Source organism: Podarcis vaucheri, assembly GCF_965113315.1.
Source record: "Podarcis vaucheri genome assembly, chromosome: 8".
NCBI lineage: Eukaryota > Metazoa > Chordata > Lepidosauria > Squamata > Lacertidae > Podarcis > Podarcis vaucheri.
In genome coordinates, this window is record NC_138766.1 from 50,545,329 (window position 1) to 50,571,501 (window position 26,173).

The 26,173-nt window shown below is 39.7% G+C and overlaps 1 protein-coding gene across 2 annotated transcripts in view; it reads right to left on the reverse strand.

The window, feature by feature from the left end:
* The window catches only part of CDH2 (cadherin 2), a 117,332-nt gene that overhangs the window by 11,118 nt on the left and 80,041 nt on the right, over positions 1-26,173 (reverse strand). For both annotated transcript variants that reach the window (XM_082234768.1, XM_082234767.1), the window contains exons 3-13: positions 19,815-20,032; positions 17,397-17,543; positions 15,093-15,248; positions 13,329-13,473; positions 12,330-12,502; positions 8,753-8,890; positions 8,092-8,277; positions 5,121-5,377; positions 3,577-3,719; positions 2,033-2,266; positions 1,285-1,518 (exon numbers count right to left, since the gene is read on the reverse strand). In XM_082234768.1, coding sequence (XP_082090894.1) covers positions 1,285-1,518; positions 2,033-2,266; positions 3,577-3,719; positions 5,121-5,377; positions 8,092-8,277; positions 8,753-8,890; positions 12,330-12,502; positions 13,329-13,473; positions 15,093-15,248; positions 17,397-17,543; positions 19,815-20,032 — 2,031 coding nt within the window. The remainder of the gene's footprint in view (positions 1-1,284; positions 1,519-2,032; positions 2,267-3,576; positions 3,720-5,120; positions 5,378-8,091; positions 8,278-8,752; positions 8,891-12,329; positions 12,503-13,328; positions 13,474-15,092; positions 15,249-17,396; positions 17,544-19,814; positions 20,033-26,173) is intronic.

Sequence of the window (26,173 nt, forward strand, 5' to 3'; positions counted from 1 at the left end):
TGATGGGAGCTGGAGTACAGTAACATCTGGAGGGCCAAAGGTTCTCAATCTGTTTTAGAAAGTGCATGAAATTAGTACATTCAATACTAATGGCTGATTTGCATTTTAAAGATCTCAAGCAGGGTAAGGAGAAGAAAACTACTGGATGCACATGTCTTTGTAAAGTCTAAATGGTCAAATGCAAATCTGACATATACTGTATGTTGGTGACTTGTGAAAGTCAGTTGATTGTTCACGACACTCAACTAGTGTGATGTATCAGCAGAGTATGAGGAGCCCCAGCAAAGCCTCCAGTGATTTCCTAATCCCAGCAGAATAGCTTCTTCCAGAGTCTCTGGTTAAGGGACCAACTTCTCTCCCACCCACATCAAAGCAGCACAGGGTTTATTGTGTCCAGCCACAAGACAAAGCTAAACACTACTATCTACGATATACAGTCCTTCTGGTCTTTGAAGTAAAGATACATATGTACAGAGAGATGTACTAACGCTATCACCATGGTAGCTATATAGACTCCAGTTAATTCTGAATCTGATCCCTTGTGAAGACAACTTTCCAAAAAGAGGCCATGAACTGAAACTCTGCCATGGAATGATCAACTGCTCACCATTTCCAAATGCAAAGAAATCACCTTATAGTTGTGAAGAAAGCAGTTCAGAAACTACAATGAGTGTAGAAACGAAGCAAACTAGTTAACCCATGTGATGGCAGAGTAAAACAAAATATTCCATTAAGGGATTACTAGCTTCAGCATGTCAGTGGCGATCACAGTATACTGTGCATCGCCTTTTCCCACAAGACCCAAGCCGGCTTTCTGATTATAATGTGAGGCCTTTCTTTGCGTGCCTTGTCCCTGAGAAGTCTGGAGGGTGGCAACATGAAAACAGGCATTTTCTGCAGCTCCCTGTTTGTGGAATGTTCTCCTCAGGGAGGCTTGCTTGGCCTCTTTGTTACAGATCTTTAAGCGCCCAGGCCTTTGGCTAATTAAATAGTCCATGGCCTTTTAAACTGGGGGGAGGGGGGTAATTGTTTTCATTTGTTACCACAGTGTGTATTTTTGTGTTTTTATATTGTGAACCGCCCTGTGATCCTCAAATGAAGGGTCCTATAGAAATTTAATCAATAATAATAATAATAGTTCTCGACGGACCATTAGTAGACTACCTGCAGACACACAAATCTATAGCCTATCCTTTGGAAAGACCCTATCAGTTGAAACATGTATCTTTACATCTTACTTTACGAGGCACTACATATCACTGGTCACATGGCCCCAAGACTTACCGAGTAGTATGATGATGCAGAGGAGAATTGCAATGATGGCCCCTGTGCCCAGCCCTGCACCTACAATCCTGTCGGCATCAGTGCAGTCTCCATTTAAATCACACTGGCAAACTTTCACCTTCAAAATAGACGTGCTGGACTTGGGAGGATTCCCAGAATCTGTTATTATTATTGGAACGTCATAGATGCCAGCCTCAAGGTACTTGATCCTCAAAGCCAGTTGGGCTCGGTCACCTGAACAAGAAAACAAACTATGTAAATATGCTTTATGTGGGCATGAAATGGCTGGAGAAATGTCTGTTCTAGGACCTCTTTCAGAACTGTATCTGAAGTTATTTTTAAGTGCACTTCTACGTAAACGTAGGTAGTCGCCCTCAGTTTTCCACTAAGTTATAGTCATGTAAGAAAACAAGAGTATGTGGATTCTAACCTTTTAAGTCAGTCTCTCTGATGCCACAAACAGAATCAGGGAGCAATGCTAAGTATGGGGAACCAGTGTTAAACTGGCATAATAAACACCAGTTCCAAACTCTGCTCACAATCTGGGCTACTGCTGGCTAAGCCAGCCTAAGCCAGGTAGAAGGAAAACAAACCTTTAAAAGAGAGTTTGACTTACACCACCCTTTTCGTTTGAATTAAATTACATTGGGTTGCCAGATCACATGCCCAATCAGATGGGGAACTGGCTACTGAACATAACCCCCAAAAGATGCAAATATTCATTTTTCAAAAAACCAATGCACATTACCACTAATACGAATAATGGTCCAGTTATTCCTAACACTGGAAGGATGATGTGGCAGTTCAAAGGCAAAGGGCCCGGCATTTGGATCAATGTCATCGTCTATGGCTGTGATGTTTGTTGCATTGGGTTGCAGCGTTTGACAAGTTGTGGCTTCTTGAGGATCCACTCGGGGAGCATTATCATTGATGTCGAGGAGATAGATTTGAAGTGTGCCAGTCCCACTCATTGGAGGGATTCCTTACAGAACAAGGAAAAGTAACATTAGCCTGCTTTCTACTAAAAAGGGGGTTACATTATTTATTGCACATATACAAACACATGAATTATGAGTGTGCATGATAATATTAATTATATAGATTTGTTGCAAAGCATAACTTTGCTCTGCAAAATTAGGGTTGTGTTGAAACTAAGAAAGGGCATGGGAGCTCTTTGCAGAAGATTTTCACCTCACTGCAAAAAATATTTTGTGGAATCATAGAATCGTCGAGTTGGAAGTGACCCTGAGGATCATCTAGTTCAACGCCCTGCAATGGAGGAATATTCAGCTGCCCTACACAGGGACTGAACCTGCAACCTTGGTGTTATCAGCACCACACTCTAGCCAACTGAGCTATCCAGGCTTCCAACATCGACAATTTTTCCAGAGTGGGAACAAACAAGTGTGCTAATTCAGAATGAAGGCAAGTGAGCACAAAAATAAAATGGAAGCTTGGTATCTCTTATAATGGGGAAAAAAGCAGCTGGCTGGCACTGCAAAAACAAGAAAAGCAACACCTGCCTATGAACAGGAAATGGCAAGCAAGCAGTTCAGACTGCTGCTGGATGGGCCACACTATTAGGTTGCAATTGTGAGGTCCTATGCGGCATGGGAAGGTAAGGAGACATCTAAAGTGTGGGGAGAATGATTGGAGAAAGAGGATTTAGGTGGCTGTTGGCAAATCAAAATAAAGAGCAAGTATCAACAAAGGTGGACAACCATTTTGCCCGCAGGGGGCCATATGTGGAGGTCAACAGGTGGTTGGGGGATGTGTTGATCGAACTGGCTGTAGGTGTGGCTTGTTTTACACACACACACACACACACACACACACACACACACACACACACACACAGTCTTTACCTCTCCCTTCCCCCTCCATCTTAAAAAGTCCTCCAGCATGTTCCTATGCTGCCTCTCTCACCTTTATGCACTTTTCCAAACTGAGATAGGCACCATAGGTGCAAGGGAGTATGAGCCTTGGAAACATACTTAGAGCTGAAGCTGTTGCAAATGTTAGTCTATGGAGTTCTGCACACTGAGGATCTGCAGTTAAGGGTGAGGAAGGTGGCCAAGGGATATGCAGGGGGACAGGGAGGCCCAGAAGGCTGTAGGTTGTTCGCAACTGATCTATTTAACACCTGTACAGAAAGAGTCTTTTGTGTACTACACTCTATTATGATGCTATACTTTAGTGCATATTTATATCAATATTTTAGTGTGCCCCCCCCCTCTGGTGAAAAAAATGGTACTAGAACAAGCAAACAAACCTTTGACATTAGGTACATACCATTGTCTGAGGCAAGGAAAGTAGCATTATACATGTTGTTTTTCACATGTGGTGACTCTCTGTCCAGAACACCAATTGTTGTTACCTGACCATTAATGGAATCAATCTTTAGCCAATTAGCAGGATCTGAGAGTTTTGAGTACCTGCAGAAATTTAACAAAAACACACACACCACATTGATTTCCAATGTGCTTTATAAAATGAAGAAGAGAAAAGAAGGGCTCGTCTCAAGACGATGTGGTTGTTAAGGATTTCTACAGATTCTGCTGATCAAGAGTCTGCCCTTTTTTTGCATTCTTAGGTATACACACTGGGTGAATGCTGTATACTATTTAAAAGATTTGCCTTGAAAGCATTATATAACTATTTTACATAAATGTTACATCACTGGCTATCTCTGATGAATTATTAAACTACATTATTTGGTTGTTTTGCAAACGCAAACCCACTGAATTTTGATATAAATACCAGCTGCTTGGGACTGGGTCAAGGGTTAGTGGGGCTCCAATCCACAAAGTTTTTAAAAGCCCTCATTTACAGATAATCTTTCTGCTCCACTGAAACACATTCAACCTAGACTGAACCCAACTGAAAGACAGTGTGATGTTTCGAGCAGCACTAATGCTTCAAGCAGGTTCCTGGCAAGGAAAGGTGAAACTATAATATGGAAGGAGGGAGAGGTGACAAACAAACAAAATTAGAGAAAGATGGACTAATGGAAGAGAATTACCTAGCTCTTAATGTGCTTCTTTGTAATCATGGCAACTTTCTCAAATGGTATGCAAGTTTTCCCTATACAGGGGAACATGTGCAAACACATATCCAATCTTATCCCATGGTTCACATATCAGTCTGATCTGATAAACCACTGTGTGGCTGCTACAGTATGTTCGATTGGGTGCAAGAATACCAACACCAATATACAAGGTAACAGAGCAGATGCTGGCCCTGTTGCCTACCCTCTAAGCCTTGCAAAAGAACAGGCATGTCACGCTAGGGCTACTTCACCAGTAGGGGAACCAGAAGGCAACATTTTCTCTGACCCTGTTGCACAATTTCTTATGAAGCATGCTAAGCGTTCAGCTGCACAGACTAAGCAGCTGTTGGAAATGGCTGGAGATAATGAGGACATTCATGTATCTGTCCTAGAATTCCAACTCAGCTGGCTGTTAGGTATTTAAGCAGAAGGCAGCCTAATTAGCATGACGGCTAACCTGTTTAAAGTTAATCCATTTTGAGGCTTGCTATGCTATCAAGGCCCAAGATGACACGGGGGGGGGGCATGCAGTGAGCCAGTGGAGAGAACAGGCTTCAGAGTACTGAAAGCACCGAGCCTTGCTATTTCCTGCCCCCCACATTTTCTGCAATTCTACCCAGGGTTTGTGCAGCTGGGCACATTGGACTAAATGCAATGGGGCGAGCGTTGCCTTTAAACTGCCTGGTTCTGGCAGTGCTACAAGGCTCATGCATAGAGATTCTGATGTATAAGGTTCTCATGTACAGAGATTTATAAAGGTATAAGGCCGTTGCAGGCCCTACTGTACCTTAGTGTAGTCTGCTGCATGTAACGATCAGGGTCCTGAGCAGTGAAGGACGTTAAGACCTTGCCAGCAAGTAGCCCTTCCTCCTGACGCACGAGCTTTGTGACTGGGACAAAAATCGGGCTCTCATTCACATCAATAACTGTAATGGATACAGTCGCCGTTGATTGAGGAGGATGCTGAATTCCTTTTGCCAAAGGCACTTGGTTTTCTGCAGCTACTGTCAGTACAAACATCCTATTGGTCTCAAAATCAATAGGCTGGCAAAAGCAAAATGAGAACTATGTTAGTGGTTGCATTTGTCATGGGGCTGCAGAATTTTTCAACATTTTAAGCAGACAGTTTATCAGATATGTTGGGGGGTAAAAAACATTTATTTATGGCCTACAAGGAAAATATTACTTGCAGCTTCTTAAAGTAATTTCTGTCTTTAGGGAATTGTAACTGAAAACACAGGGGCCATGAGCACTGGTTTCAAACTTGCTCCTGAAAATTAAATAGTCTCTTCCATTGTGTTGTGTCCTCTTTCAGGGCAGCACTACTCGGGGGGGGGGGGTGTCTTGCCCTTAGATCTGCACTGATTTTGATGGAACCTGGGTATTAATTATTCTGCGTTGTCTGGGGGTATAACAAATTATCATTAATATTTGCCTTTTTCGGACAATGGGATTTGCAAAATGAAACTTTAAAAGCAACCTAAAATATACCTAAAACAAACTTAACTACTTCAGACTCCTGTAAGTTTCTTTTAGATTATAACTGCATTATGGCACCTTGGGCTAAAGGACGGCTGAATATATTTTCTCCCTACACAGCTTATGCTGCTGAAATCAAGGCATGGAAATTTTTCATGGAAATTGGCAAAGGATTGCTTACTACAATACATCTCCATCAGGAATCATTAAACTGGATTAGAGCTAATAAGGGCTTAGCACTTCTCTTGGGAGATTCCACAACATTTAATTTATTTACCTAGTTTTACCTTTTTTTTGCCTCTATTCTGACAGTTTTAAAATAAAGAATTTAATTTGAAACAAACTGAGCTGCTGCAAGCAGATTATACTCTGGAGGCTTTAATTTGCTTCTCTTTGGTTTGATTTCAGTGTCTCTGTTCTGTTTTCCATTTCAGAGCATTCTAGTTTGGAACTGCGAGTACATCATTTGCACACGAAAACAAAACACATCATCATGTGCTTCTTATTGGCAGAACCTGATACAATTGGTACCCTTGGAAATGTGCAGCTACAGAGTCTAGAAACATGTGGAACAATGGCTGTGGCTCTCTTGGAGCATAATTCACATTCCACTAAAAAAAAATGTATTCAATTTTCATGGTTCAAAAATGTATATTCTATTGAAAATCATAAGGATGCCTATAATATCCTACTTATTTGTAATTTTCAATGCTTGAATGCTGGCATGAGCCATAAGAGTCCATGTTGAGATGATAATTTAGGTGTATGAAAATACAGAAGGTCAGAGGACTATTCCCACTATCATACACAGACATGTGTAGATGATATCAGCAGCAGCAGCAGCAGCAGCAGCAGCAGCAGCGCGCGCGCACACACACACACACACACACACACACAAAAGCAGTTGTGGAGTTGTGTTTTGCCTGCTGCTTTTTAACACCTGAGCATGTACAAATGCAAATGTAGCCTTTAAATACTGGGCTGTAGCCTTTTAACCATTGGTTTTCAGAGGTTCCAACTACACACGATAGTGGTAGACTGGCTTGTTAAATTGGTGAGTCTAATTTTAAGAGCAAAATCAGCTCTCGGGTGGAGAGGGCTGTTGGTTTTCCTCTCCAATCTCTGTCATCGAGACTCCATTCCTTCAATCATACTCTGCTAGTGGAAGGAAACACTAGTAGGCCAAAAAGAAAGAAAGAAAGAAAGAACGAAAGAACGAAAGAACGAAAGAACGAAAGAAAGAAAGAAAGAAACCCTGGGGAGAAGGACTGCGGTGCATTCCTCTCACTAAAGCATCAATTTTGCTCTTTAACTCTCACCGGGACAGACTTGGATTGAAACAAGCGCGCACACACGTTGTTTGATCTTAAGCAGCATACCTTTGCATGCAATTAACTTCAAGTAAGTGCAAAATCTGAGTCACAGAATCATAAATGTTTACAAAGGACCAGAAACATATCAATCCTATACTTCTGTTCAAAATCAAGGCCCTATTACACCAGCCTCTTAGAAGTGAAACTTTATAATCCAATTAATAATTGCTTGATAGTACTCAGCAAGAGAGGACAGGAGTGCCTGGCACGCTCTGGTCCATGGAGTCATGAAGAATCGGACATGACTAAACGACTAAACAACAACAATAACAACACAGCAAGAGCAAAGTAGGAGCGGCTCACATAACCTACTGTTGCTTGGTCTATATGTCCATGATATATCAGTTAGACTTCTTTAATGCAAAAAGTAATACTAAAAGACCTTATTCATTTGGAGATAGTAATATATGCTATTGGAAATAGTTCGGGTATATACATTTTAAAGTTTAATTTAACTCAGCCTGAACATTCCATTTAGCAACAGTGCAGTTGTTAAAATTCAAAAACTACTCTAACTGATATATAGGTCTGCCATGAGATCATTTAATCTACTTTCTGCCCTTGGAGGCTGTGTAATGAAATCCACCATCTACAAAACTTTCTGAGCTGGGGGGTGGAGACTGGTGGAGCTTAAAAAGTTTTGGTCTCCTGCAAATAAAAATGGATAACATGCTCCTTTGAACAGTCTAGTTCGGTTCTTAAAAAAATTATAAGCTAGAATGACACAATGCGTATACCTAGGGAAGCTTCCAGAAGATGAATGCCACCCTCACCAGAGACAGGATATACATATATTTTAATATCTACTCCTAATCTGCCTTTTGGGTTTAACAGCCGGAGCTGTTTAATACTCAGCGCTCTGCCATTTATCTGCATCTGCTTAATTTGCTTGAGGGCATAACTTACCTTCACAACAGTTACCAACCCATCATTGCTGTTTGGATCAGTGTTGATAGTAAACCGGCCTGTGGGATCGCCACCAGTCATTCGGTACATGGCATTCCAAGCAGGAGTGTGTGGCTGATCCTTATCAGTCACCGTTAGATTAGCTACTGTAACATCCACTCTGTTTTCAGGGACTTCACCATAGAACTGCAATTGTAAGGCACACGGAATGACATGTATGTCACTGGACACCGGGGCATCATGCAATCTTTTCCACATTGCTGCTACACAGCAACACTGAGGGTCCCCAGTTTCCAACTTAATTCACTCTGGTTCGAACAGTTTCCAGTTTGTATGGGTAATTGGGGTCAGCCCTTCTGTACAGGGGAATAACCCAACAAACAGCTTCTATCAAGTGGCAATGTGAACATATCATTCTCATATATAAATGGGGGGGGGGGAGAGAGAGAGAAGGTGGGGGAGGTTTTGCTTTACAGTTAAATGCTGTGCTTTGGGCTGCATTTACTATGCTCTAAGAAGTAGCTATGGCCTTAGTTAAACCACTGAAATCCACTGGGCGACCCAATGTCACAAACATATTAAATCCATTTGGCTGAATCAGCAAGAATCTTTCTTAAGTAAAGGCTATTCGTACACTACATCCCCTTTATCACAGACTTACAATCATGGCAGTGAACTCTGGAGGATTGTCATTGACATCTGTCACCGTGATGACAGCAGTTGCTGTGTTTGAAAGACCATATGTTGGATTTCCTTCCATGTCTGTAGCTTGAATTATTAATGTATACTGTTGTACTTTCTAAAAAACACAAAATGACACCACCAGGAGTTACAGACAGAGCTAACACTCTGAGAGGACAGCAGGTGTTCAATAAATTGTGCTTTGCTATGCAACGAGCTTATCACGCTGCTCATTCTGGTTAACATCACTTGAACTGAGGGTTGCTGGATTTCCAACAACGGATTGCATCTAACCACATTCAGCTCCATGAATTTTTGTTTTGGGTGATTTATAACTGCAACAAACCACAGTCTTCTTAACTAGCAAGCAATCACCACCCTGTCCCTGTTTGGGAACACAAAGTTTTGATTCTGGATTAACATTTAAAAAATACAAATGATGTGTAGCAAATTCAAACCTAATCAGGGATGGGCACTTTTTAAAAAAAGGTTCATGAGTGCTGAGGCTGGGAGGGCACATTCTTGGGCAAATGATTCAAACTGCCAAGGCTTTGTTGTGGGGGAACCTGAGGGTAATGTAGCGGCAACTTCTCAGTATCACTATGGAAACCAGCACAGGCAGGGCTAACAGAAACAAGTTATTGGAAGAGAAACCCAAATCCAAATTATTTCCACAAACATTCAGCATTAGGAACTAGATAGTCCTTCTTCTTCGACAGCACCGCCAGCTTCAATTGTTTTTTGTTTTGTTAAAAACAGCCTTTGGTATTAAGAATGCTTATTCTTACATTATTGTTGGGATTAAGCCAGGGCCTTGGGCTCACCCTTACCCTGAAGCTAAAAGTCTCTCTGTTTAGGGATTATACTTTTTTGTTTCTTAATATATTTTTAAAAATCATTTTTATAGTATTTCCTTGAGAGACTCTGATAATTCATTTGGCTTTTGCTGATACTGTATACTGTTAAATGTAAATACACATTACTTCCCCCACTATTTCTGATTTGGAATTCAGCATTTTAATGCTTTTCAGATTGGTGGAGTGATATTATTGCAGAGTTCACTTCATCTTCCAAGCAGAAAACTGGTAAACGATAAAGGAATTTTGTTATTACTCTGAACTGTTACTGTCTTGAGTGCTTTACTGATGGAGCAAAATAGACTTTTGTGAAAATGAATGTATTTAGAAAAAATAAACGTCTTTCATTGAAAATGAATTTTTCTCTCTACTCCCTGCACCAAAAACCTTTTAAATGTTATTTCTTGGTAGAATCAAGCTGATATTTTCATTTGTCAGCATGATAATAAAACAACAAACTTTTCCCCTGCCCTAAAGAGAGGCATGCATTAGCAAGGGTTGCCAAGTTACTTCAAAACTTCCCTTTGCTTCCAAGTCTTAGGTTGCTTATTCTATGAAGTGTCCATTCTCTAGGCATGCTTGAAAGCACATTTACCTTCCAAGCAAAAATAAAGACAGAATAAAACGGAACAGGATTTAATGTATACAGAATTTTAGAAGCTGCTATAAAAAGTAATAAACCATAATGAGAAAAAGAATGTGATAAATATCTGCAGTTTTGCCTTTCAAGGCCGTTCATTTCTGGCTGACCTAAATGGGTGCAGCTAGGCTGGACTATCAAAGAGGTTTGGCTTGCATGTTTTTCACAAGCACACAGAACATTGTGCATTGGATCCAGCCCACACCTAAATCCTGAACCGAGTTGGATGGCCCCGATCCAGAGCTATGGATTGCCGTGAGTCACTGGATTAGCACAGGACAATCTGTAGCATCAGGCTGGAAGGAGACGCAGGCAGGGAAAACCGCAGGGAAAGAGCAGCGTTTTTCCAGAAAATAGGCACAACTCTCTTTTCTGCCTGACAGCCTGCATCTTGTTGCTTTGCAAGAGACTTTCCTGGAAAGCCAATTGCAAAGCAGCACTGCACAGGATCAGCTGTATACTAGCTGATGCACGAGTGGATTAGATCCTGCACAATGCTAGCACTTTGCTAGTACTTTCCTTTGTGTGCAGGGAAACTGCTTGTGAAGGAGCAACTGCTAGCACCGCATAGGCTCAGATCCCTCTGCTTAACAGCTGTTAAGTGGGACCATCTGATCCTGTTTGGTGCCAATGCACCAATGCACTGGCCCTTGACTCTGCCGCTGCCAGGAAAACTGTTGTTGTTAAAGGAGGAAAATACAAGACACGTTTCATCAATTCAACACAGTTGACATCAGGACTGTCTTCACCTGCATGAAAATGAACTAAGCCACACACTGAAGAGAAGGCAAAACTTCTGTAGGCTTCTTTACTAGGTGGCCTTGCACTCAACCTGGCTATTACGTGGGGTACGTAAAGTTGTACCAATCCTTCAACTCGGTTGCACATCAGTGGTTTCCAAACTCCCCCCCCCCCCGATGAACCACTTAAAAATTGCTGAGTGTTTTGTGGAGCACTTAACCATTTTTCTGCCTGTTGCAGCAACTGTAATGTGCTGAGCCAGATGCTCTATGATAGTTAATTGTATTTTCATTGCTTCTCTTATTTCTTATATTTTATTTTATTGCATTAAATTCAACAGAATTCAAATTGCAATACAATACAATAAAATGTAAGCAAGAGAAATAAAATTAAAAATCAATATGGGTATTTACTGAGGGCATGCCATGGATCACCTAAATGAAGCTCATGGAGGACTTTTAGATCACGGTTTGGAAATCCCTGCTCTAGGAGATTGACAATACAGCCTCAAATGGTTGCAACCAATGTTAGTCCTACGCAGTGTAGACCCACTGAAATGAATGAATATGATGAACATAGGCCCATTAATTTCACTGGGTCTACTCTGAGTAAAACTTAGTAGTATATAATGCAATCTTTGCTCCTGTATTATGTTGTTTACTAGCTACACTGGGGCAGTTTTGGTTGATGGTTTCTTTAGCACTTCTTTCTCGGGTCACAAGCAAACAAAATCTTACGAGTTGCAGATGCTTAGAAATAAATGCAATGAACACTTCTTTAAATGTAGGGATTGCAGCAACATGTATGGTGCTATTATTACCAACCTCCTCCCTACAAAGAATAAAACCAGCTTCAAAAGACTCTTGCGTTTAGCTTCAAAGTCAAATGTTTATTGCTGACAACTGAAAGATCCTTCAGAGGTATATTAACACCCATGTTGTGCCAAGGTATTAAAATCAAGGCAGAATTCTGGTACAGGATAATATTATTTCATGAATAAAATTAAGAAGTGAGCAAACAAACAGATTAAGTAAATTTAGTAATAATAAACTGTGTTCCAATTTAGTAACTCAAAATGAGGTAATAAAATGCGGGAAGAAATTAGCACTTCCATCATTTCTCTAGGGCTTTCAAGACAGAAATCCCAATGCTGGGAATGTGTGGAGCACCACAGTAGCCTTAACTCCAGCAAGCTAGACGTTAATCATAACTTTGCAAAAATCACACACATTAAGTTTCTACATGGGCATATAATATTGGTAGCCATATATATGATGAGGCAATACGGTTAAACATTTGTAACACAAGACCCATCTTACCTCTCTGTCAAGGCCAGCAGCAACTGTGATAATGTCGCCGGTTTCATTGTTAATTGTAAACATGCTTGGGGAGGGTGTGCTTGGTGCTTGTGACAAGATTCGGTATCTCAGCATTCCATTCAACTGATTCGGGTCATCAGCATCAATAGCAGTGACCGTCATTACATAGGTTCCTAACGAAAGAACAAATTGTCTTCAAGGTTAAATAAACAGATTACACGTGGTCACCCAAAAGCTACTAACTTGGGTCTAAACATTTACTTCCTCTGACAAAACATTTCACATTCCTTCTCTTATTCAAACCACACACTTTCCCCCAAGGCTTGTGATTAATAAAGGACAAATGAGATAGAATCACATGTGCTTATTCACTACCCTAGTTCACTTGTTGCAGATTATCATCTCCCAGCAGTCAGGTTCTCCACAATTTTAAATGAAGATGCGGACATTTACCGTAAATAACTATTTCCCTGACTCAGCTCAAATGAATAGCATTGTGCATAAACTAGTGTTTTTAATTTCTAGTGTGGGATAAATGTTGATTTTGCAGAAAGGTAACGCTTGTCGGCTCAGTATACATGTCTGAACAAAGAAAGGGCATTTCTAGTTACCATTTACTTCCCCTTATTAAGCTGACTTTTAAAACAGTGATGATTGTTGGCAGGTGATAGTGGTACATTCTGTTCTCCGAGACCATGAAAAGCCATGTCAATGGGCTGCAATGGGAAATTTAAAGCAGGGAGCAACTTCTTATTATATGCACAAAAGCAAATCTGATCATGCTCCAAGACTGAGGATGATCAGTTTGGGAAGTGAACATGCCTTCTAAGAGTCTGATCTTGTGTACAAAAATCTTCCTAAACCTTAAGCAGCACAGTTGAAAGATAAAGGTTATCTGACTCCATAAAGACCAGCAAAAATATTTGGATCAGTATCACTCTTATTTCATCCAATAAGTTATATATATAATACATTGCTTAGAAAATTCCAGTGATTTACCTGGCTTTGATCCTTCAGGTACTGAACCATTCCAAACCTGGTGTAAGAACTCAGGCCTATTGTCATTCATATCAATGACATTAATAACGATGTCAATGGGATTTTCCACCTGGTTTCCATTTACATCCACGGCATGTGCCCTCAGCTGCAAAAGTCATTAGTAATTGAGAAAACTTGCAAAACATGTCATCAGGCATGGCAATTAGTGTTGCTGACAGGACATTTTAAATGGAACTCAGTTAACTTGATTTATTTTAGCATCTTCTTTTGTTACCCTCTCTCTTTTAGTCACTTTGGCACCACTTCCAGGCCATCTTTGTTTACAGAAAATCTTTTATTATCTAATTTACTGAGAATTTAGGGTCGCTTTAAAGATTGCTCAGTCCAAATTTTTCTCCATTAGAATCAATCTTAGACAGAAGAGTTTTCTGTTAGGATGGAACAGGTTTGTGGATCATTGTAGAACACATGGTTGACCCCTCACATGTGGATTTACAATGTTCAGAATGATGTTGGAAGTTTTCATGTTTTCTTTCTTTATATTACATTTAATCCTATATATGTTGTATTTTGGTGCTACAGAATTATTTATTTTTAAAAACCATATTCTGCTTTTCACTATCTACATCTGAAAGTGGCTTACAGTGATAAAAATACACGAAATTTTAAACATAAATCAAGCCTCAAAAATAATTTTTTTTTTAAAAAAAAGTAGCATAAGGGTAAACTACCAAATCCCAGAACCCTCCAAGATCTGAGGCCCTATAAACAAGTCATTAATGCAGAGTAAACAAATGTTTCAGTTAATAATTATTTATCTTATTTTGCTTTTCAGTTTAGACAAAAGTAATTAAGAGGGAACATGGTTGAGGTTTCTAAAGCTGAGGGAGCTCAAGTCCTTCAACAAAATTGACTGGAAGGAAATTCAGGATAGACAAAAGGAGGCACTTTTTCATTTGTGTAATTTATTGCTATGGAGTGTGGTGATGGCTACTGGCTTAGAAGGGATTAGACAACTTCATGGAGTACAAGTCTACCAATGGCTACGAGTCATGATTATATGGAAGCTCTAGGTTCACAGGCAGCATGGCACTGAATACCAGTTGTCCAGGAGTTACAACAGGAGGGAACTGTTGCCTTCATACTCTGCTTGCAGTGAGACTAGATAGATCTTTCATCTGATGCGGCAGGGCTCTTCTTCTGTTCAGAAGACTTTTCTTTTTTAGCATTAGTCAAAAATGGAATTTTGTGTTCTAATAATCTTGCTGGGAAATCTTTCTATCCACCCAACTTACTGTTTCCTTTATGGCAAGGAATGTCATTCTTACTGGCTTTAATTTACACTTAGGCTGCTCTACCAACAAGATGACATTCAGGCCCCTAGAGAAGTTGCTGTTACAGCTGCAGAAAGGTCTGCAGGTGCAAATCTCTGCTGGCAAGGGGGGGCGGGCGGAGAAGGTCAGGATGGCCTTGGTTCCAAAGGTCCTCCCCCCACCCCAACCTATTTGTAACCAAATGTGAAAAGCAGAAAATACAAAATGCCACATTCCTATTTTGCTTTATTTCTTTTGTCCAATACATTAAAGCAGATTGAAGATGCTCAACTATGTCAACAGCATGCTCTTAATATGTATGAAAAGGAACAATGTGTAGAAATGCAGAGCCAGCACCAATTCTTTAAGTCTCCCAACTATGACATATGTGCCCTTCAAAGTCAAAGCAGATGTTAAGGTCTTTGATTTAAAACTCTGGCTAAAAACTTACGTGAAAAGAAGCTATTTGCTCCCGATCCAATGGTTTTGTGACTGATAGTTGACCTGAGATTGGGTTGATGATAAAGATTCCTGTTGGAGGCTGGTCAGCTCCTGGGCCAGTAACACTGTATCGCAAGGAAAGGCTTTTATCACGATCAGATCTGATCTATGTAGCAAGAAAATGATGGTTTTGTTAACACACACAAGTCATCAGAAGTGCTAGCTCTAAAAATACAAAAACAAATCCGCTCTGTTGTTATTTTTAATCTTGTTTATTTGCTCATTGCAAAAAGCAAAACAAAAAGCAGCCCAAGTTAGTTAACTTATCGTTGATAAACTTTACTTTGGCATTTCCATAATGGAACAGGTGGAACTGGCACCCAAGAGATTTATCAAACATCACCATATTAGCCCAAAACTGCTTTGAATTTACTCGGGACAGTCAACTTCCTTAGCAACCACATAATGTTCCAGCAAAGGGTTGCCTCAAGCACATTTGGTATATCTGTAAAGCGTTCCTCTCTGATCAACACTGCATCTGAAGAGGTGGCAGGAACAATTTATTATTTAAGGTAGAAAATCAGTAGCAATCATCCCAGTCTTTGGCTTGGAAAGAAACTGTGTCCATAGATCAACCAACTCAGTAACACAGAATTTGGTCTGGAGTATCCTTATGGTAGCATGCCATTATGACATAACGTGTAATAATAGTAGGGTGACTGGATTTGCAGATTTCCCATTGACTTTTGCAGTCATCTTAGGATACAGGTTTTTTTATATTTGGCGTAAAAACAAACATCAGAACAGGCTAAGATCAGGGGTCAGCAACCTTTTTGGACTTGTGGCAATGTTTTGAATTCTGAGAGACTGCTGGTGGTGCCTGTCACAAAGTGGCTGCTATGAAGCCTGAGTGACATAATGTAAAATGGCTGCACAACAGTGGTGCACAACAGTAAATTAGAGACAACCACCCCTGGCAACCCATACAGCTCTCATTTCACAGACATTGCTTAGAAGGTATTTGAATATTTGGCCCCATGGCTTCCTTTTTTAGGAGGTCTACAGGCTTACTTAAAAAGAAGAAAGCTCAAAGGCTGTGGGACATCCACCCACTAGAAGCCTTCACAGGCACCATGGTACCCATGACTGCCAGGATGGCAAACTCTGGTGGTTTACCTTGTCTATATTCACACAAGGGCTTTTCTGAGTAGGTTGAGGAACTTAAGCCGAATCTGAAGTTTTCAAGACTTCTCAGTAGAGGAACAGTCAGCTGTGCAGCAACCTACCAAAACCACCAACTAGTGAAACTCCTCCTGACTCCTCTCGCTGGCTAGTCATTATATTCCCTAAATGACCAGCCTCATCTTTCTCCTGGCTGCCTTTGGAATTTCCTAAGAACTGCGAGCCCTTGCAGTGTGTGGTATTAGAATGTCTCTCCTCATGTAAATACTATCTCATGCACCACAGCTTTTATTTTCGCTCCTAATAACTACTGTGGTGCTCAGACATGTAAGTACACCAGACAGGTGGTTTGCCAACAATGTTATAATTACTTTCAAAACACGCCCCCTCCACAGCTGTGTGTATGAGACCTTTGCCATAGAAGGGCAGAGTCTGGCTGCACACCACTAGCTAATTTGTCTGAGATACTCTGAACTCATAAAGTAAAGCATTTCGATGCACAGCACCAAACAGTACGCACAAACCTCAAGTTTCTCCTTATGATTTAAGTTCAGAAGACATTAAGCGCTTTATTTACCCACTTAGCTCCATCCCTATCCCTGTCTGTGAAATTTGCTTCAAACTCTAGCATAAAAAGGTGAAAAATTAATGGGTTTTCAGTTCTATTATGTTTGTTTTTTGGTGGGGGGAGGGAGAACAAAAGCTCTCTTTTTTTGCATTTGAAGCTGAAAATGCCTTTTCACATAGTTTCACTGGTATTTCAGAACAGGATGCACTGTGTTGCTGTGAAACAATAGTATCCTCATTCCTAACAGCCTTATTTGTATATTGCAGTTAAGACAACACATGTAGGAAAAACATCTCATTTAAAATCACGTATGTGAAAAATCATTTTCTTCCACACTTACTTTCAGATTTAAGTAACTAATTTTTCATTTCCCAGAGGCTAATCAAAGCATATTGCAACCACAGGATGTGCTTTCAATCTCACCAACTACTGCAGGGGAAACACAGAACTAAACCTTGGCAAACAAGTAAACAAAAAGAGATTTAGTGCCAACCATGTTTCATTTGTTCTACGGTGGAATTTGCCATATATTTGTCATAGACATTCCTCTCTTCTCAGTCTTACCCTAACTAATTCCTGAGGAAAGGGCCCTCTGGAGTTTTCTGGCAAGTTGATTGGAGGGATGACCCAGTCTCTCTTCTGTCTTCGCAGATGGCCAATGTGCTTATTTTGGTGTCTTGGAAATACAATGTCTTCCATTTTCTTTTGCTCCTTTCCATGACAGGTAATGGAAGCAAACAGAAATTAGAACCTGAACTGGTTAGCTAATTTTTCATTGTGTGCTTTTTTAATGTGTTAAAAACGTTGTGCATAACCCTAAACTGTTAACAATATTCACAGCATGACACAGTATAAAAATTATATGCAATACATTTCTTTCCCTGTAAAATACTATCAACCTCTTTGTTTTTTAGCAAGGTGCTGGTAGAAAGAAGATGGAGTTTTAAACAATTTATTATACCTTGGTGCTGTGTAAACTACCTTATACGCTTTATAGTCCAGCTGGAGACTAGTTAATACTGTGCAGAATTTAATAGCATGCCTTTAGATATTTCTCATTAGTTGGAGCTACAGTTCAGGTAATGTGCTACTGTACATTAAATTTAGATCTGGGTGTGCTAAAATATAATTTGAGTTCCAAGGGAAGTTTAATACATAGTAGTAAGGAATGTCTCAAATATTTATGACCCTATTAAATCCCATAGAATTAATGTTGTAATTATTTTAAACCTATGTCAGCCATGATGGATGCTGTAGATGACCCACTTTGCACAGTGGGCATTAATCTCTGCAGGGTGTCAACAATTCTCTGCATTTGTAAGCGTTCTGGCTTTTAGCTCTTGTTGCCTGTGTGCATGCAAACATGCTAACTCACTTCTGCATATGGAGAAAGCAAAGGAGATTGTCCTACTTTGAACCTTTAGGAACAATATTGTGTACGCTCAGTTAATTGTGCTGAAGAACGAAATAATGGATTTTTTAACGTTACGGAAGCCAGATGTTTTAAACTATAATGCATAAGTAATCCTGACTCTTCCACACAAAGCATCCTAATTGGGCTGGCTAAGAAGGCTAAAGTTGCACGACTAAGCTCATTTATTGGGAAACAAGGGCAACTGAACTCAGTGGGACTTACATCTGAAAAAAGTGCTTAGGATCTGGCTGTAAATTAGGTAATGGAATAATTCCAGTGGCAGGGTGCATGTAGAGAACTAGCATAGAGCAGGCCTGAAGAACTGGTGATGCACCAAACAAAACACATTTCACCAGCTATGTAACTACACCCCTGATCTGTGCAGTCCAAGGAAGGAAGGAAGGATCTTGGCGGGCTCAGAAGGATACCTTCTGCTATGGTATAATGCCTTGTTTACTGCTTGGGAGGCATGCACTTAAATACAAAAGATATTTCAAAGTTAGCAGGTTGCATAGATGCCTCCAAAGCTCAAGGAGTCATAAACAGCCTGCAATTAGCAATGCAAGTGCAAACAGAACGTCTTGCAACTGTGGAAAAAGCCCCTATGAAGCAGGTGATAGTATTCATGGACTAACCTGCAATAGCTGGGGGGGGAAAAAAACTCATGCCAGTGGGAGGAGACAGTGTGCAGCATTGGTGCAAGGAAGCTGGTCGGCAAGAGGGCTACTAGCATTAAGGTTTTCTATACCAGCATTTGCCCAAGATCAGGATGTCTGCAGATTATTTAAGGGTGAAATCATGACCTACTTCATGATGGTTCCAGAGAGCTAGTTTCCCTTGAATCGGTTAAATCCATCTGTTTTTAAGAGTACCCTTTTTTAAAGTCTTACACTTGTGGCTGTTAATGTTATTTTGGCTCAATCTATCAACATAAAATGTCCGAAATATCTTTTATAAGATGATGGAGCAGCTCAAAGGAATAGGGTAAGTACCATAAATCATGCATATTTGTTTCCTACAGGGAGCAAGGCTGAGCAACGCCTTCCTGCAGCTTAGCCTGGAACAATTTCCACAAGAGGGAGACTCTTCTCCTGGCAAGTGGCACTGGAGCCACAATGAATGATTCCCCCCCCCCCACACACTTGATTACGGAGAGCCAAGGCAAAGCCAACATTCCCTGCCAGAATCACTTTCCTGCTTCTGCTGTAAATCTGTAGTTCCAGTGTAATAAATTTGATTGATGGATCAGCGTAGAGAATTGTTTATTTTGTGGGTTTATTTAACTGCTTGAATAAATACTGTAATGCTTTCAGGGGGTTTAAAATAAAAGAATGGTCTCTTCCAATTTAAATTTGGGTATAAATATATAAACAACCCTGCTCAACCACAAAGCTCAAATGTAAATAACTTTAGGATTCTTAACGGACTACGGTTTCCCAGTTAAAAAAGTAGATTAAGGAATGTTATTTTTTAAGCTTAACAATTATGTTAGTTACCTATTAACCTAAGATGTTTGGATAGATTTTTAAACCAATGTAACTTCAAAGACCTATTAGCCAATTTCTTACCTTCACTGAATCCTCCGGCTCAAGAGCTAGTTTCACAGCCACTTGCCACTTTTCATGGGTTTCCTTGTCATTAGCGTATAAGAGGAATTCAGTAAGTCCTGGAGAAATCTGAAAGCTTCTAGCTGCATAAACCACGCCATCTTCACTCACTCTAAACTCTGATGGTGCACTGCTTTCAAAATGGACTTTTCTGCTTTCTTCACAGCTTCTAAACCTCACTGCAAAAACATGAAACACAATACCAAGGGTCAAACTGGTGCAAACAACACACATCCCAGTTTAAAAGTGGTGTAAAAAAACACATCACAGTTTAACCTGGATTATTTGCTGCAATTTGTCCAAAACCAACATTATCCCGTATTTAAATTCTGTTTCCAAGGACAAAATAAAAACTTCCCACCTTTTGGTATTATAAAACAAGCACCACGCTGTTAATTTACCATCATAAATAAGTGAGTAAGAAAGGAACTAAAAAATGAACTTCAATTTCCCATTAATGCATTATCTATGAGCCACAATCTCCTAGAAAAGTGTCAAATGCAAGACTTGTTGAATTAATGAGAACTTTTGGTTGGACTTCGTTGGCAAAGTCCCAAATTGTAGTTGCCAATCCCAACCCCAACATTTCCAGCTTCCTCCCTCCTTTTCTGTTCCAAAGCATGAAAAGGGCTAGAAAAAAAGAGACATTGCACATACTTTTGTAAACCAATAAATCTTTAATAAAAAAAAGTTTTGTTTTTTAAAAAGAAAAGGGCAGCAGGTTCTTTAAAACTGGTTTTGCACCAGCAAAACAATTCCCATCTTCCCTTTCAATTCAAAGCTGGGAAGTTGTGTCCTTTAAATATACTGATGCCAGAATAAATGCTGAACAACTCTCTCTAATAATGAAATCAAACAAGGAGGATGAGTGAGTGCTTACTCCTACACAACTTCAGGATGGACATCTATCGTAAAACATCTCCACTGCAAATTACATGAGTGGCTTTGTAAGCAACCACTGAAAAACTCATACAACAAATTTAAGCAAAAGTACAGAAAAAAATATTGGCAACTACAGAGGTTACGGCCTTTAAAACATCCATCTCAAAGAGAAATCTAATTCACTGTCAAGTGCCCATCATTTTGCTGTGTGTTTAGGAAGGGAAATATTCTAACTGGATGGTTCTAATGTCACAGACGGGATCTTCTAAGAAATGGGTTTGCGGTTGGGTTTTTTGTTTTTTGTTTTAGTCCATATATCAATATAGCTGAATAAATAAAAAATGAAGCTGGTACCTTCCTCATTGATATTCTTCCTTCAGGCAACTGAATGCTATGAAATTCAATGAAAATGGTTCTCTTTTGACAGTCCCTTGTGAAAATGTATAAAATTGTCGGTTCCCTGGCAGAATAATTCTCTTCTGCAAAGAGTACACATTAACAAATTATACTGATATATAATTAAATTATATATTGTGTTGTGTACAGTTTTTGCTCCCCTGTATGCCTTGAAAGCATGATTCAAATCAGTAACCTTAATATGTTTCAGCATTCAGCAAGAAAGAATAATTATCATTTTTCAATTAGTATTAGTGGTCAGATAAGAACATTTTCCTCTGCAGAAATAGACTTTATTAATGCTGATGTTTTCCTGAACTAAATTGAAAGGGGTGTGCATGTTAGTCACAACACTATAACATATAGCAACTATCTTAAAATAAATGGTTTTGCATATATGCCTCCAAAATATTTCTTTACTTGGTGTGCTGTGATCACTGAAGCACAAAAATCACCAAGGTGATGTTACTGATCGTTATATACAGTACCCAAATAAATTACCAGCTACAAACTGATTCAAGATACTATTTTAAACATTGTTTTTAAATGCTTTGCCATAACTTCCCTGACAAGGGCTCCTCTCTAAATATAATACCTCAAAGAACTGTGGTTCATTCAGCAGCTCAAGCTTTGATATGATTACTTATTAATCACCATAATAGCATTTGTTCAATGGGTTTCATCTACAGTACATTATATTAGTAATAATTACAATAGCCCTGTAAAGCAATCCAAGAGGAGGGATGTCATGGGCTGTAAAGAACTGTAGCCTGAACTTGTGGTTTAGGAGAAATTTGGCTCTGCCATAACTCTATTAGGCAGTCAATGATTTAAGAATACAGTGGTACCTCGGGTTAAGAACTTAATTCGTTCTTGAGGTCTGTTCTTAACCTGAAACTGTTCTTAACCTGAAGCACCACTTTAGCTAATGGGGTCTCCTGCTGCTGCTGCGCCGCCGGAGCACGATTTCTGTTCTCATCCTGAAGCAAAGTTCTTAACTCGAGGTAATAGCAGAGTATGTAACCTGAAGTGTATGTAACCCGAGGTACCCCTGTAATAGGAATAGCCAAGATGAATGGCAAAGAATGAAAAATAACATAAAATAAAAATACCTTATTATTCAGAATCACAACATTTTAACTGGGGACCTGTAATAAAATGATGCAGTGCATTACCAGAACCTAACAAGAGTTCTGTTTGAAGGATTGCACTAGATACACCCCCCCCCCGTTGTGCTATACTGTACAAGTATAAAAGACCCTGCCCTAAACCTGAGCACTACTGGGTTGAGGGATGGAAGTATAGCATGGGGTACAGAGGTTTTCCTTTTCTTTTTAACTTCAGAATGCACATCCTCCTCACCTGAACCCTTACCTGTAGCATCCAATACACTGACAGGGCCTCAAAAAGGTCTCCTCACTTCCTTCCAACTCAAAGTTGGAGAACCTGTGGCACTTCATCTATTGCTGAACTACTCCATCTCCCATTATTGCTGGCTGTACATGGTCTATGGTGGCAAGGGCTGATGGGACTGGATGTCCAACAACACCTGAAGATTCGCAGATTAGCCACTTCTATTTAAAGTGATACTTTTATCCTGCATAGCTCAATAGTCTTCAGCCACAGACTAAATTTACTAACTCACACAATATGTCTGGGTTTTTTTGTTTTTTGTTTCTTTAGTCTCACTCTAACCTCCAATAAAACAGTGGGCTAAGTGTCAGGGCTATTCCCTCCTATAACCGAAAAATGGAGATAATGGGTTGCAGTGCCATTCACAATGTGTTTCTTAAACTAAAACCAGACAACATCCACCCTATTTTTTCACATGAAATAAGCCCAGAGTTAGAAGAAAAAAATGCCAACTCTTGTTTGTGGATGGGGCACACCGATGTCCCATCACAGCTATTGTTTTATGTGAGAACTCTCACTTCTTCCTTGGGAGAAAATAGCATTCACTATGAACTCTGAAGCTTCCTCTCCAGACAATAAGTAAGTTCCCTAGGAATTTTCTCATCTTTGGGTCCTCAACATACCATAGGTTCCAGAAGTTCACAAAGTCATCCCCCCCCCTTTTTAATTTACAAGCAGATATACTTCTGCATACCTAGGGAATCCCCCGAATATGAAATCAGCATATTATTTTTGGGTGACCCTGTTTCACTTCCACAATGAATTCTTTTCATTGTGGAATAATGATGTTTTAAAAGAAGATAGATGAAAAGCCAGCAATTTTTCTTAAGAGGCTTCAGGGAAGATTGCAGGGAAGTCAGAGTGGCCTCATTTTTTACTGGCCTTGCACGTATGCTCAGAAATATATTTAAGTTCAATGCCACTTACAGAGTGAGAATACCTGGGACTGCAGCCTAGGTGTGCTCACTTAATGGGGAACATCTATTATGTAGGCATAAGCATCCATAAAATAGGATAGTTCTTTTGAAAATGGTGATGGAGAGGTCTACGTTTCTTAATTCCATATCTCTGGGGTGTGTATGTATTTTCTACCTCTGCGCTTGCCCTGGTCACTCCAACTTTCAAGAGCTGGGTGTACAAATGAAGCCCATTTGAGTGACAGCAGATGTATTCTGTTCTGGTCATATGGATGATCCTAGTCACCACAGACAATTCTAAAAATCAAGTTTCTTTAAGTTAACCGTTCACAAAGTCAACCCACCATCCCCATAAATTTAAATGGTAGAATTTTATATTCCGGTGGAACTTTGCCACAAAATCTTTCTGTACTCTACCTTGGCTCAACAGTAGTCAGCATCACTAGTACCCAACTAAATGAAAAAAAGGCCTCTCCCAAAAGGAAGGCCTTAAAAATACAAGGAAGGAATTGAACCTTTTAAGGCAACGGCTTCCGTCACATGAACTCCCTGGAGGAAGGATTTGGCTCAAACATAATAAGTAAATAAAAACAAGCCCTACCTAGTCACGCTGAGTAGTCAATGTTCATTCTTGTTCTTGATAGGCCATTAATACAACTGTTTCACTATGAGCATCACTAAATGTAGCTGTCAGCTTAGATAGAAGATGGCATGTACCTAAAAGGCTGTGTTAATTGCTTCTCAGCAAATATTCAACAGAAATCAGTCCATGCTGTTTGGGTCATACAATATAAAAACAAAACTTTGTGGGTTGGATCTGCCCCATCTGATCTCTCACACTTATAACTCAAAGGGCATGTGTTCACATTATCTAATGACACTGACACAAAGTTACCCAACAGTGAAAAAAAATCAAACTAATTTATTCAACAACACAAAGTAACTATGTTCCTGAGTCTTATGGCATTATACAGGGTTCTCTTGTGAAACCGTATGTACTGAGGTGTACAATACAAAACCCAAAGTACTAAGCATGCAATCTCGTTTAGATTACACCAGAGAACTAAACCATTTACTCTCATATCTAATGATATGAATAATTCATAGCACTTGTAAAATTTGTCTCTAATCTCATGTACCTTGCTAGTATAATCTTCAATTAACCAGCTTCATTTATCAGGCAATTAAAGTGTATGTTCAGCAATAATAATCACGCTGCATCTCAAGTGCATATATTACTCTTTTTTTTGTACAAGCCAAGCAATTTCTTTTCTTTGACCAAGAACCCCAATAGCACAACAAGAATACTTGTCTCATTTTGGAAGACTTCTGTTTAAGGGGAAGGTGGTGATGGGGAAACCTTTATGTGAGCTTCTCTGTACTGCAGTCAACAACAAACTAGGACAACATCAAATCTGGTGTTCTGTTTGCCAGGGGATCTACTGATGGACTTATATGGGTTTGTGCTACTGAAAATACCAAGGTACCACTGTCACTGAAATCTATTACGGACTATAAAATTAGGTAGAGAACACTGGGAACATGATGGACACAAGACTGAGAATAATTCAGCAAAGTGCTATCCTAAATAAATCTCTCACCATGGAAACAGCAAGGCTAGTGCAATCCTAAATGTCAAAGATTTGGTGGTAATCTTTTATAATGAGATTATACTGCAGGGGAGATTTGTCCAGGCTGTCAAATGCAGGATGCTACGGTAACAGCAGCGGCACAAGCATTGTTGCAGCTATGTATATTGGTGGTACTGTGATACCATAAGCAGTGGAGATCCAAACAGATAGAAGGGAGACACACAAAAATTTTAATGTAAGATTTCTGAACTAATACACTGCAAAGAAGTAATAGATGATAAAGGGAAATGATCTGCAGTCAATGACTCCATGGTGATGATCAGGCAGCAGATGAGAGACGTTGAAGCAGCAGGATTTGGCAATGGACTGGATGCAACAGGAGAAGGAAAAGAAGGTGTTTAAGGACCAAGTATTATATTAAAAAGAGAGTTTGACACTGTGTGCTTCTTTTTAAACCGTAAACAGAAGCTGAGGAGGGGCATATCAAGATCAGAGAGATTTAACCCTTTCTTCTAGATTGACAGCCCCTCCCAAATTGCTGTTTGACACAGAAGGGAAGCAGTCACTGTCACAAGTTACAGCTGCCCTCCCATGCAAACAGGAATGTCAGGGAAGGGACAATTTTAGTTAGGACGGTGCTGTGAAAACAAAAGGTTTCCCTTTCCCATGTGCTATTCTTCTGATTAGTCTTCCTGCCAGTTATGATTTTTTTCAAATCAACCAACCAACCAGCCAAATAAGCAAGCAAGCAAGCAAGCAAGCAAGCAAACAAACAAACAAACAAACAAACAAACAGATACAGTATAAATTATATGTTTAATGTAATGCAGTTTGGTAGTATGGACGAAGGACAATTTTGGTTCAGAATGCATTTTTATAAGGACTGGTCTAATTCACTTCCCAGAACAATATTCAAACTGAGACAAAGGTCGCTTTTAAAATTTGCACTCCTCTAAATTCTGTGATGCTATTTTCCAAATAAAAAGTTGTGTACAAAATGGCAAATGTCCATAAAAATGCAATATTGCAAGACATTTTAAAAAATCAAAATGCATTATATTCACTGGATTCCCTATAGTTTAAAGTGTTTGTCCTGCACTGAAGGGGGTTGGACCAGATG